The sequence below is a fragment of the Tribolium castaneum genome, chromosome 1 (assembly GCF_031307605.1).
Source record: "Tribolium castaneum strain GA2 chromosome 1, icTriCast1.1, whole genome shotgun sequence".
Classification (NCBI taxonomy): Eukaryota; Metazoa; Arthropoda; class Insecta; order Coleoptera; family Tenebrionidae; genus Tribolium; species Tribolium castaneum.
The window spans coordinates 10,732,885-10,747,449 of record NC_087394.1 but is presented as its reverse complement, the minus strand read 5'-3'; the positions used below and the strand labels follow the sequence as shown (position 1 = coordinate 10,747,449).

Here is a 14,565-nt window from a genome sequence, read left to right as displayed (position 1 = left end):
CAGGTAGTGGATCTAAATTATGTCTCTGAAGAAGACCGGAATTTATAAATACAGCTATAATGGACTGTAATGACCATTGGTCAGATGCAACTACCTGTTCATTAATGATAAATGAACGAAAATAACAGATTCAATAACGATTCATTGAATTGTAAATCTAAGTGACTTATTACGCTTTAATTTGTTAATAAGTAAGCAGACGACAATTTAATCGGAAACGCTTTCAGTATGCTCTTAGCGAAGGAACTCATGAAATCTCTAAAACTGCGATACTATCTACACATTTTTAGTAAATTGCAGGCATTCAAAGGCATTTTCCGCTAATTTTTCTTCATTTTTAATAAAGTACATCGCAATCTTACGTTGGCATCACTAAATGTCAAATTCAAATGTCACAATTGTCATTTTTTTATTGTGTCAATAATTCATTGTTGCCAACAGATTTTTCTTCTCATATCTTCTGTCGTTACATTATTCAGGATTGCTAAGTTTATTTCAAAATCACACCCCACTTTATCTATGGAAATGGAAACATAAAAATATTGTGACAAAAATATTGACGTAGGGGTAGTTTATTGTAGTTTCTAAAGTTATCTTTTTTCTTGGTTGATGTAAAACACAATTAATGAACCCCAACTGAAGACAAAAACCCGCTGCGGCTTATAAAAAAGAAAATACACTTTTTTGATTACTATAGTCTACGAATAAAATGAAAAATTGTTTGCTGTCAGTTCCAAACCATTAATTGCTTGCCTTCAACTTGGTAAGTTAGAAATTTCCTGTATATATTATGACGAAGACTGATAAATAAAATATTCCTTGCAACTAACTTTAAGCATTAAAAATCAATAATTTAACGTTCAAAGGTGTTATTAGGATTTCCTCGGCAATTTTCCTCGACACAGACAGGGTGTAATGGAAATGAATGCAAATAATTTAATTCGCACTGTCTTAAAGGAAGTAGAACGATACATTCTGCTTTGAATTTTAAATTTAGCCTAAAGGTGAAACCCCACTCTCCTTTTTTTCCATCCTAGAGAATAAGTAACGCGAAAATGCGAGTTGAAAAGAATTTTTTCGTAATCTCGCTTTATTAAACCTCTCAGAATTTTCATAACTTGGAAGCTTCGCGAAATATAAAGTACACACCGTCCGGAATTGCAGTGTAATAAGTTGGAAAGTAAACACAACTAAAAATAATTAAACTGTCATTGAGTATAAATTTTACAACGCAAAAAACACCAAAAAGCTATTTATTTATTTGGAATGGAAAGTCGGCGCTTACTTCCGTTCTCCAGGGATTAATAAATAAATTAAACAAAGGGAAACAAACAATTTAAACCTTTGTGTTCTAAAGCCATGAAAAGTGGTATTACCGAATTTGTAATTAAAAAACTGAATCAGTAAACAGTTTTTTAAACACTCACTTTGCTGTATACATCCACCTGAATCTATTGAAAATATTATCTGTTTCAAAACTATAAAAACGTCAACGTCGCATTTTACAGAATACTTTTTTAAAATAAGATTGATAAAATTGTAAAATAGTTATGATTAGTGTATTTGTTTTATTTTGGTTTCACAAATTGTTCGTTCTGAAACTAAAACTAGTTTCACAAAGAGAACTTTTGTGCAACTCCTTTTGGTAAATTTTTAGGAGTTGTATTGGCAGTCTTGGGCTGGGTGTCATCAGTCACCACTGTAATCTAGTGTGTTATCTGTCAATAGCTTCAGGTCGTTTATTGATAAAGCCAGAATAATTAACAAAATTAAGAGGAAAGAGTTTGAACAGACTTTGATAAGTTAAACTAAACAAGAACAAAATACAAAAATAGAAAAAATAGTGTATTGCACTCCTTCGTCGTGCTCCAAAACCATTCGTGCCACAATAGAACATTTTATAAAACTAATATAATAATATAATACATTATGTTTAAAAATGGTTCATCAAGTCGCCTATGGAATTCAAATTCAATGTGCCGCTTCGTTCAAATGACTACTATAATTTCTGTCAAATCTTTCAATTAGTATTTTACTCACTTTTTTGAGATTTTCGGCAAAGTTGTTGCAAGTGTTGAGTTTGTCTTCATTTGTGTTTTATATTTTCGTGATTTTTGTTGTTGTGTAATCTTTTGTTTTAAGATTCGAAGCCTTTTTGCATTATCTTGACGGATCTGTCACTTTGACGGCCTTCACAATTCAAATTAAGCGGCACATTATGTTTAAATTTCATAGGTGACTTGATGAACAACCATTTTTGAACGCATTGTATATATAACCGTTAATTTTGAGAGAAAATGCGACGTTGGCGTTTTTATAGTTTTGAAACAGCTAATACATAATTTATGTTCATTTTTTAATAAACGGTATCTCCTGGGCAAAATGTGTGAGAACGTGCGATTTTTATTGGTTATTAGATATTATTATTCAGAAGGTCTGACCACGATTATGTATCAGTTACTGATCTAACGTTTCTCTATGAATGCAAAATGAGGTGGAATTGATATTAGTTTCAAATAATAACATTCTTTCCTGTCTTTAAACTACGTCCAAACACATCAATTTGTGTTAGGTTGGCCGACAATGATAAAACTTCGGACCAAACGTCGATAAGTACGAAGGGAAACGTGAAATAAAGATTTGTAACATCGAACATAATAGTTAAAGTTTCAAAACTAATGGCCTCATAGATCATAGCACTTCGGGCTTGGAGACTACAAATGGACTAAAAATTTTATTTTTTGTAAAGTTGAAATGTGATAGGTCACAGTGTCACTTCCGCCGTAAAACTAAAACTTGGGGGAAATAGCGTCTCGCATTTATCATTTATCGGTGTTTGCGGAACAGAGGCTTGTCAACTGGTCTTGTGTGTCTGATTCTTGACTAGGACATGAAATATAGAGCAAGTTACGTTTTAAATTCAAATATTCAATATTCTCGAAAGAAGGCTCATTGGTACAACGAAGGACGAGGTCTCGAGTGAATTGATTCTCCAAGTGCTATATTTTTTATCGTTTTTTTTGCAAAAGGGACAGCTTGGTATTATGACGAATTTCCGACTACAAACAGCGGTTTGATTTCGCTTTTGTTGGCCACAAAGCAGTGAATTTGTCAGATGTATTAAGCCAGTGTAAACCGACAATCTGCGAAGATTCTGGATTTAACTGAATGTCTCTCTGTTCACCGAACAATGTGGAACAAAGGTATTATGTGTATGTACATACCTGTTTTAGTGGGTTACCAAAGTTTATCCAGTAATGAAGTTAATCTATTATACACATTTTATCCTTTTTGTTTATTCTGCCTTTCGAAAACTAAACCTTTATTACAATAGTAGTATCTGATGCCTATGAAAATATTAAATACATCCCTCATCAAAAAAGCACCACTAATTGAAAATAAGTAATTTTTTGTTCAATTTCAGTCAATATCGACTAAAAGCATAAAAAAATAAATTCTAAAAGTTTCGGTTTATTTCGTTCGATGTAAAAGGATGAAATAAGGATTTGATTTAAGCAAAAAATTGCAAGCATTTTTAAATTCATTTTTCTAAAAATTGGGCTTCTGATTTGTTTACTGAAATAACTTGATTTATCAGATTCTTCATTGATGCACAAAGAAACACAAAGCGAATGAATTTATTTCTCAACGAGAATTATCCTCATTTCAAATAAATTGGTTCAGTTTATGCAAATTTATCTTACGAATTGAATGATTTTGGCCTGTTTTGTTCATTCTGTCTTATTCTTATAGTTTATATTTCGTGGAATAAATTGACAACGCGCATATTTTGAAAGTATCAAAGCAGAGAATTATAAAAATAAGTTCAAAGTTTAATTTTTCAGACGAGTTTACAGCTCATTTTATTCGACTTACCTTTTTGTTTACTAAAAATTGCGTATTATTTTGTAAAAATCTTTATTTTGTAAAATATCTCAGGAACATGCTTTTCATTTGAGTCCAATTTGTTTATTGTCTTTTGGCTTGGGTTAATTTTCTAAAAAAATTTTAATTTTGTAAAATATTTCAGGAATATGCTTCTATTTGCGTCCAATTTGTTTATTTTGTTTTAGTTTGGCTTAATTTTCTAAAACTAATGCCAGAAATCACTAAAGTCAAAAATTCGCTCTGTTTATTGTTTATCTTTGAACCAGACACTTATTTATTGGCAGATATTAAAAAAACACGCCTAGACATTCAAATCTTAACTAATATTATTTCGCTTGTTCTACTCCTTTAGTTGTTGTTCCACTAAAATTTTGACAAAAATAAAAAAGAAAATTGTGTTATTTTTACCTCTTGACAACTCTTTTGCATGTTTTAAAAGAAAAGTTTCTGTTTTTTGTGAAATTACCAAATTGGATAAAAAATGACACTGATTTTGCCTTTTTTGACAGTTTTAGCCTTATTTTTTTAGTCGAAAAAGCCATTTTCTCTTGAAATTTAGACAGAAATAAAGAAGTGATCTAAGATCAATATATTATTGGCTGCAAAATACTAGAACATATTTGTACGAAAAATTACTAAATTCAGTTGTAAATTTCCGAAAAATGTCTTTATTTTTAGTTTTTTTTGCGTGTATTTGAGCACTTGTATTAGTTAGAAATATAATGTTAAAGTTTATTTAGAGTAATTTACGAGTGAACACGTTTTTGAATTAAAAACTTACTGGTTATTTTTTTCCTGCACAACTTCGCTAGAAATTGCTAAAAAGGCGCCAAATTATTAATTTTTGCCTGTTTTACTCGATTATTTATTTACTTCAGCGCTTTGAACGTATTTGTCTTAAACTAAAACACACCGAAAAACAAGCGAAAATGATATTTTTAAACCAAATTTTCAGTTTTGTTCTAGATTTTGCTGATAAAGACCGAAAAATGACAAAATTAAAACTGTATAAGTAATTGTTTTTGGTCTTTTGCGACGTTTTAGTGCTTTTTATAATCGGAAACGCACTCATTTCGAAAATGTTACAAACAGGCCGAAAATAATAATATTAAATCTAACATATTGTGCCTTTTACTATTTTTTTGGTAAAAACTGAATTATCTTTTTTGAAAAAGATTGCTACAATTGTCCAAAAAAATACGAAATTACATCAAAATTGATATTATTTTTAGCTTGATTTTGTTGTATTAGTTTTACTCGATTTTAGTTAGTGTTTATTCGAAATTTCGTCAAAAAATAAACCGAAAAACCACAAAACTGGTAGTAATTTTTCCCTTTCTTAAACCTCCGAGCAAGTTTCAAACAAAATTTTCAATTGTTTTTGTGAAATTGTATCGTAAAATCACAAACATTTTTCAAATATATGCAAAAATGATTGAACAAAATAGTTTTTAAACTTAATTCTCGGTTTTGTATCAGATTTTGCTAAAACAGAGAAATTACCCCATTCAGACAAAAATAACAATAATTTCACAAAACAAGCGCAAAACTACAAGATAAGCGGTACATCGTATTTTTGCCATTTTTGTGTTTAAAAAAAAAGATCATTAATAATAGTGAAGAAACATTTTTCTTCTCACTTTGATTTTTAAACCAGCACAAATTCTGATGATTGTAACAAATCTAAGGTATTTTTAACACCCATTTATCTTTTTTTTTACAAACCCTAAATATAATTTGAGAAGGAGTGCGTTATTTAAGCATAAATCTTGATTCAAATTTCCTTTCAAACTGAAATATAGGTGTTTTGAGTTCCGTGAGCATAAACATCAGGTAAACAAGTGTCATCATCAATTACTTCTTAAGCACGTAACAATTTCCACGTCGAATAAAATTACGAACAGGATCAAATAAATTTGTAAAATGCGTTCCAACAATAATTTCTAAAATGTTCACGTAATAAAGAAAAAAAATCGTATCGTGTATAGGCAAAGTAATTTATTCCGGAAAATTAATGGTCAACGATAAATTGCAACATTCATTAATAGTCGTTTATTCGAAAAACTTTTATTCTCCATTACGATCGATTTGCATTTTTCATTGTAATTTTCTTTGTTGTATGACAACGTACAATTTTGCCACATTATTCACGCTGGTCACCATTATAGTGATTGCGGCTCATTTTCCTCATTTTACATCACATTGTTATTAGTTAGGAGAATTATTCAAATACAAATAAGTTGGCAAAAATGAGCCAACAGCTGAAGCTTTCCACATTTGTGGTAATATCCGTGAAAGCTTTCCGCAGGAAACCGATAAGAATCGCACGTTCTGGGCAAAATCCTATAACGATTTCTTAGCCGCGCTATTGTTTTATGCCGTTTTTGTCAACAGCAAAAACTTTCATCAACTCACGTTCTCTCAAATGTGCTCTGTTTCATAATTCAATCGACACGTGTCCGTTTTTCGCGCACAAAACAGAAACAGGGAGTAAAAACACATGCAATTTGCATTGCAGTGTGGAATTTTTTTCACTAACCGGAACAAAGAAAAACATTTCCGTTCTGCATGAAGAGGTAATTTATGTCTAGCATCAGTTTTAATTACCCACAGGCAACAATATGTAACGTAATAGTACCATTTTACCACGAACCGTACAACAAATATCTGTATTTTAACATAAACAGTTAGATAATGGAATGTGTTAAAGCCTAAACTCGAACAAATAAGCGCTTGGTTGTGCAGTTTGCGTTTATGTTAATGGTACTTTTCTAGGTGGAAAAAATATTTGCAAACCGCAGTGCACTCATGCATATTATTACTCATATTATCGAAGCAAATTTTTATGCACAATCAAATACATTACGTAATCGTGAAGAAGCAATCACGCAAAATACAACTTATGCATACATTTTCTAATACCTGGTTCAGTTAGAGCTCTGGCTAAATGGCTTTTGACTTTAAATTAAGTTGGGAACACTGAACGCGAATTTGAAAACTGGCTTTTCGAATGTTTTGTTGGCAAAGCTAAACAGCTGAGTAAACTAAGCTAGGGTAAAAAATCAAGAGTAGTAGTACAGTGGAACCTCTATAAATCGCAAAAAAATTCGTTATATCGAGGTTTATTTGACAATTATAAAATTAACAAACTAAAACAAATCGACTAAATTCACAAAATGCATAAACATATATTTGTAAAATTTTGTAAAATATTGTAAAAAGACAGAAGTTTGCTAATACGAGTATCCTATACAGGGTGAATCAGTAGTGGGTTATTCCTGAATTTTTATAAATATGCAACCAATAATACCGATTCCAGCTGACCAGATCGGTAATCGTTAAAACAATTAAATTTAATCCAAGATTACATTGTTCTGGGTAGTGTCAAGTTTGTTTTGACAGTTTGGCTAAAATTTCATTATGGATTATTATTATTTAAAAAATAAAAAAGTAGTGTTAATTCAATTAATGTTTTTAAAAATCAAACGAAGTTCCAAGTGTTTTTTTTTAATCTTCACAGTTTTGCTAAAATTTCATTATAAACTATAGACTGATCCAGAAATACTAAGTCTGTTGGCAACTTAAATTTTTAAGGATACCAATGGAGTACTCTTCCAGTTAACAACAATTTAACATTCTTGTGGGGTTGTACGTCAAATAATTGTCAAGAAAAATCGATTTCGGTTACAGTGTTGCAAATTACGAGTACAAATACTTTCAAATGTGTTGCCAACAGTCTCAGTATTTCTGGATCAGTCTGTATTATTATTTAAAAGGTAGAGTCAATATTAATTCAATTATTGTTTTTAAAAGTCTAAAGAAGTATCCAAGTGGTAAGTGCAATTAGTATTTTTGGTTGCATCTTAGGACATGTCAGAAGTAACCCACTATTGAATCAGCCTGTATAGCTAGCTTCTCTCTAAAAAATAAAAGTTTTTTTTTCTTCACTTGAAATCAGTTCTTTCACGGAATGAAATACTCAAGTCATTTGGCTCTAAATATTTTTTAATTCAATAAAAGTCATAGTTATCTTACCGTTTACGTTTTAAATTATGTTACGTTTACGTGCTTTTTCTTATATTTATTTACTCGATCACCATGTTTATTGAATGGCATTTATACTTTTAAGTTGGGGTTTTGCTGCAATATTTTCTTATTTCTTCCAGGTTTACGTTTACGTGTTCTTACAATCCCTTGTTTGTGTTTACTATTTCAACTTTTTTTGTAGAAAAATTATAAGCCTTTCGAACCCCAAATTTCCCCTTTAAAAGTGTCGCTTTTACCTTTTTTACCATCACTAGGCCTTAGCTAGTGACCGTCTTTGGCAGATATTTTAACACAATTTTTTTACTTAAATTAACATTATAATTGCTTTAAATCATCTAAAAATCAGTTCAAAAGTCAGCAAATTAGGTGGAACAAATATTGGCCTGCACTTTTTTCAGTTTGACACTTTAATTTTTTACCAATTTTATCAAAAAACACCAAATTAAACTACAGAAATCACTGTTTTGGAATTTTTTAAGCGTGAAAATTGATTTTTCAATTCGAAAATATCATATTTAGAGAAATGTTGAATCAAAAAATCTCAATTTTAAAATGACCCTATTATTACCCTTTTGATAACTTCCCGAAAATAGAAATTTTTGACGACTTTCATCATCTATCTCCGAAATCTCCCAAAAATTCACCAAATTTGTCTATTTTGTATATTTTTTAGTCAAAAATAATAATCCTAATTATCGTCAAATATGCGCTGTTTTTTCAAACATTTTTGCACAAAAACTACTAAATTGAGCTCACAATTGCATTATTTTTGAACTTTTTTGTACATTTTGTTAGTCAGAACTAATTTCGCAAAATTCGAAATGAGTTTAAAGCGTTTCAGCATTTTTTCACAAAGGTTTTGCAAAATCTTGTCCAACATTGTGCTTTTCATGGATCGTTGTTTATTTTTGAGCTAGAAACTCATTCATTTTGCTAAATTCTGTCAAAAAAAACATCCAAAAACCTCAATAAATTTTAAAGTTCTGAGGCAAGAGATTTTTAATTGATTTAACATTGCAAAGACAAATTCGATATCTGGTGGCCAGTTTTATACAGATGTCCCAAAAGTGTGTAATCGGTCTAGAACTTTTTTACAATTTCAAATATTGTCATTCCGTTTTTATTATATGCTAGATCTAGTAGAAATAATGTTATTAATCACAGGTTGTTGAATACAGGGTAGTGATCCAAATATATATTTTTTTAAATGGATCACCTTACAAATTTTTGCATAAATATTCTACGCAAAAAATAATGGAACTTTGTGCAATGTTTTTAAATGATTCTCATCTAGTTAACTTTGAAATTGGTTTACATGTAAAAAAATATGTGCCGCTCTGCTCATTTGAGTTCTCTGTCAATAAATGTCAAATCTGTCAGTTGTGAAATTTAATTATTTTTTTTAATTTCTTTAAAATGCAACTAAATTATTACACTGTGCAAGAAAACACTTTTATTATTGAAGCTTATTTCCGAATTGGGGACTTAATGAATGGAGAATGGTAATATGGTAATGAGAAGATTTTTAAATAGAAATAAGTTCAATAAATGCGAACTTAAGTGGGATTCGGAAGTAAAATTACCGTTGGCGGCGCCACTGAGCTAGGTCGAAGACAGTAACCATAAATGGCGGGAAAATGTTTATTTGGATATTTTGAGCGTTGTACGAATTTTGGGGCTTCATAATTATTACATTGCCTATGCGGAATGATTATTGCATCTTTGATGCAAGAAACTTATGTTGACAAATGAGAGATGACGAGGAAAACACGAATAACGAATGACTGTTTGGTTCACTTTCTTTATTGAAAAATTATTACAAAGACATTGAAAAGCCTACCTTTTGGCATAATTTACATTTAAATGTATCAGCAGTTGTTAATCTTTATTGTAGTTTTGTAGATTTACCGCAGCATTTCATGATTTTTCAGTGGAAAATTCTAACCTAAAATTCATAACACTTCACTAATTTATTGGTTTCTTGAGCCAAACTTTGTGTTCGCTGCGATCCATTACTTATAGTCTTTAATTAGACAACTGTTTGATAACACTTTGTAATCAAAATTTAAATATTTTTCACATTTTATCCACTTTCAAGTTCCAACAATAAACACTTTATACCACGAAAAACTACAGAACCAAAGTCAACGCTAGTATTTACCACCACGTACTTTTAAAGTAATTCTTTCTATTGTAAGTAATTAACACTATACACGCAAAATTGTTGAACAATTCATTAAATGTCAGTTAAATGTGGCATTACGAAAATTTCTTTACTGTTTTCGACATAGTTCAAAAGTCATCACCAGAGGGCGTCTAGTTAATTTTATTTCCGAATATAATAAGAAAATCCTAAGTGCAAGACGTTAAAAATAATACAATTTTTGCTTCTGTTGCAGGAAAATTTGACAGCGTGGGTATAGCCACAGGCGTTCCAGACGAAAGCATAGGAAAAATCCAAGCGCTGCGCCTTCATGTACATAGTGAAAGCGACAACTGGGCCATCCTGAGTGAAGTAAGTGAAAAGCAGTCGCTTTAATTTTAATTAAGATCCGAAATTAATTTGATGTAACCAAGAGACAAACTTATTCGCAACCGGTTATTGAGGAAGTTCTGGAATTTCAATACATTCGCATCACAGATCACTTTAGTCTTTATTAGTTTGTTCCATCTTGCGGAAGACTATTGCTTGTTCCACATCTGTTTGTTTTATGTTATTATTAAAGATTAAGTATTATATTTCACGTCATTCAAGAGTGAGTTAAGCTTGCATATTCGATTTAATTAACACGTGTGTACTGTTATGCGCAACAAAAACCATGCGAACCGGAGTTAATAGTAAAAAAATCTATATAATATGTAATATTATTATTATGTTATATGCTAATTTACAGCCATTATAAGTATTAGTCTGTCTTTCAACGTAAAACTCTTGAATTATTATTATTATTATGAGTTCACTTTTGCAAATACACTTTCCGTGTTTTCTCTTGAAAACAATTTGCAGAGTTCACAAGGGACAATAACAGAAACCTTTGTGGCCATTTACTTATTTAGTTCGTATTATCCTTCGAGGGATGGTCGACATTGACCCAAACTTTTCTGCTTCCTTGAACGCAAGTAAATAAGCAATTTACTCAAAATGTTCTGGTGACCACAAGTGAAAATACACAGCGATTTAATTAAGTTGAAAGTGCTAAAATCACTTGCAGTTTGATACGTTAGCTTAAGGTTTTATAAATGTATGCAAACTTCGAACTACCTCTCCTAAACTTTCCCAGCTTTAAGTTTCAACACGTTGCATAATACATGGAAGATTAAAGGAATTACTCAAGCAAAAAATATTTATGTTTGTTGAAAACTGGTAGTTCTAACACATCTTTCTCCGTTATTTATAATAATAGAGAGTAGTGTTGTTGAGTTTTACCATAAAACCTATCGTTTCCTTTGGACGATTTTGTCACTAATGTTAAAATATTTAACGAATTGCCAAATACTAAGATGCAAAACGATGAGGGTCCCTGTTCTCTTTAGTCCCACTTGTTCCTAACCCGTCCAAATTTTAAGAGCAGCGAAATAAAAAATTGCTCTATTAAGATAAAATTACAGACTGATAGAGCATTAAGTTTTCTGTAGTACCCAGGAAATAATGATATAAATATCTGTAGAGGTGTAGATAATTAAGCTTGCTTAATGTATTTACTAAAATAAACACCCTTGTTTTACTTTGTTCAAAGTAAATTTATAATTTATTTATACAACTTTAAAACTTAATGAATTCCTGATAATGTGATAACAGAAATCTTAACAGAAATCATTAAAGTGGGCGACGATACATTAGTTTCTTCTGCATCAGGATGATAAAGAGAGATAAAGTTAAGGTTAAAGTGGAACATGTTTTAGTGTGTTTCTAAGCCTCAAGATGGCGCGGAATTTATTTTTCTATTTTCTTTTTAACCATTCACTTTTTGTGGAAACTAAAAAAAGTTTTTAACATAGAATCTTCATTAAATTTGGGGCAACGTAACACTTGTTTATTTTTTTTTAATCATTTTTCGCTGATCACAAATATATATATTTGTGTTTTTATAATTCGATAATAGGAAAGGTAATATCAAAACGCAAATTTTCTAAAATATTTTTTTCCGTCATGGTCGTGCAGCGAGGAAGGCATTCCTTGGAAGCAGCTGTGTACGTATTAGCCACCAGCAAGATATTTTCAGTTATATAGAAAAAACTCAACTTTAAGTAACTAACAAAAAAATGTGGGTTTTCTATTTAGGCAGAGGAGCATTTGCCTGTATTTTACGTTTTGGGAAACGCGTTCTACCCATATTAACAAGCTATACAAAAAAGTTGTACATAAAATTTTGTATATTTGATGAAAATTGGGGATTCAAAACGCTGATTTAAGCCCAATATCTAAGTCATTTAGTAATGATTGGTTTTGTCTCTTTTTTATATTTTTTTAGCTAGAACTAGTATTAAAAAGCTTTTTTTTCTGTATTTCAAAAACCAATAATCTCATGTAGAAATCTGCGTTTGCAAAAAATGTTTTATTACTTTCTTTATGCATGTGATTTTTTCGTTTTTTTTTTACAATTCCATACAATAAAATTATCATTGAATTAAAAATACACATTAATACTAGTGTTAGTAAAAATAAAAATATGAAAACATTAACTGACCAAACTGTCATTCTAAAACAAACGATGCTTAAATGATATTTTGTACAAAAATTTTTGAAAGAAATTTACATACGAGTACCTACATTGAGAAGAAAATTGAACATTTACAAGCAAACGCTAAATTCTGGTGATTATTAGGAGTAGTTCTTACTTGTTTTGCCGACGTGTCCAATCCCTTTCAGCTTTCACTTAGAATGTGAAGCAGGTATTTCAAAGAGTTTAATTCTAGAAAAATTGGAATTCGAGGTTATTTGACATTATTTGTTTCTTGCTGAGCTTTTTATCATTAGAAATCATGACATTATGACAAAATAATTTTTTAACGAAAAAGAGATTTTGTCATATTCCAAACTTTTGATCATCTATCCGTTTTTGAGCAAGGAACACATAAAAATTACTAACAAATAAACACCATTTTAATAAGAAAAATTTTAATAAAAAAATATGAAATAATTTTTTTTTCAAAAAAAGTGTTACGTTGTCTCAAATTATAAATATTAAAAAGACTCAATTCCATTTTTCGATTTAAAATTGGATTACAAATATCGCTAAAAACAGAAAAATTAATTTTATTACTACTTGTTTTTGTCGCACACTTGGTTCAACTTTGTCGTCCCCTTTAGCCTTAATACAAACACTTTATCAAAAACAAAATTAACAAATATACAAAGTGAGACTGTTAAAAGTCCCTAATTTTTTTACATCTAAAAACTAATAATCACATAGCTGTTAGAATTTAACATACGTTAAAATCGTAAATCGAAAATATTAATAAATATTCGTAGTAAGGATTTAAATTTTAACTTTTCTCTGTAAAGTGGTAAAAACATTAGGTACTTCTGTAATGTTCTTGATTTTTGTGTAATACATTAAAAAAACAGTTTTCGTCTCCGTTTTTGTCAAAAAAATATTTCAAAAACTAAGCAGAACCAATACAATTCTAGGTCTGAATCATCAGTACGCTATGTCCAGAAAATGCAAGAAAATGTAGGGTTTCATTAAAAAAAAATTGTAATGTAACTCATTGATTAAACAAAATTAATATTCTCAAGTGGATAAAATGCAACTAAAATACGAATACAATACAACATTTTATCCACAATCACCACATTAACAAAATGGAATTCGTTGAAGTTAAGTTAAAAATATTCGTAATCGTAAAATGAATCTTGACAGGCTTTATAAGGCAAGAATGAACTTTCCATCAACATAAATGTTAATATTAATATTAATAAGTGAATAAAATTTGTTTGATATAAGTCTGATCTTTTTTCAAAATAGGTCACCTTATACAGGGAGAGTCAATAGTGACATGTCCTAAGATGCAACCAAAAATACTAATTGCACTTACTACTTTGATACTTTGTTTAATTTTTAGAAACATTAATTGAATCTACATTTCTTTTTTATGTTTTAAATAATAATAGCCCATAATGATATTTTAGCAAAACTGTAATTTTGAAATTTTTTAATGATTATCGATCTGGTGTTAGCTGGAATCAGTATTATTGGTTGCATATTAACATATTAACTATTGACTCACCCTCCTTCAGAAGTCGGGATAAAAACTCCAATTATAATGTGATTGTGGAAAAAATATTGTTATTACTTTTGGATAAAAAATTTAATTGTTTTAACATTTACAGGTCAATAATTTACCAACTGGCTGAGGCAATTACCAAATTATTATTAAATTACCGTCTCATATTTTTCAAAACGTATCATAAAATAAAGTGAAACGTAACGTCACTTGAGTGTGTTTGAGTGTGTTTTTTTAAGAATTTTAATTCTCTTACAAATTTCGGTGCGCAAGTTTTAATTTTTTCTCATATTTGTCGTGAAAATTTTACTCGTTAATTAATTCTCATCTTATTAAGAATTTCATACTCAACATTCTTGACACTAGGTATTTAAATTTAAATTAATTTAAAACTCAAAGCGT

The 14,565-nt window shown here is 29.8% G+C and overlaps 1 protein-coding gene across 1 annotated transcript in view; it reads left to right on the top strand.

Moving 5' to 3' along the window:
- The window catches only part of Mgat4a (alpha-1,3-mannosyl-glycoprotein 4-beta-N-acetylglucosaminyltransferase a), a 125,907-nt gene that overhangs the window by 107,477 nt on the left and 3,865 nt on the right, over positions 1–14,565 (top strand). Inside the window, exon 10 of the mRNA XM_008202385.3 lies at positions 10,335–10,450. Coding sequence (XP_008200607.1) covers positions 10,335–10,450 — 116 coding nt within the window. The remainder of the gene's footprint in view (positions 1–10,334; positions 10,451–14,565) is intronic.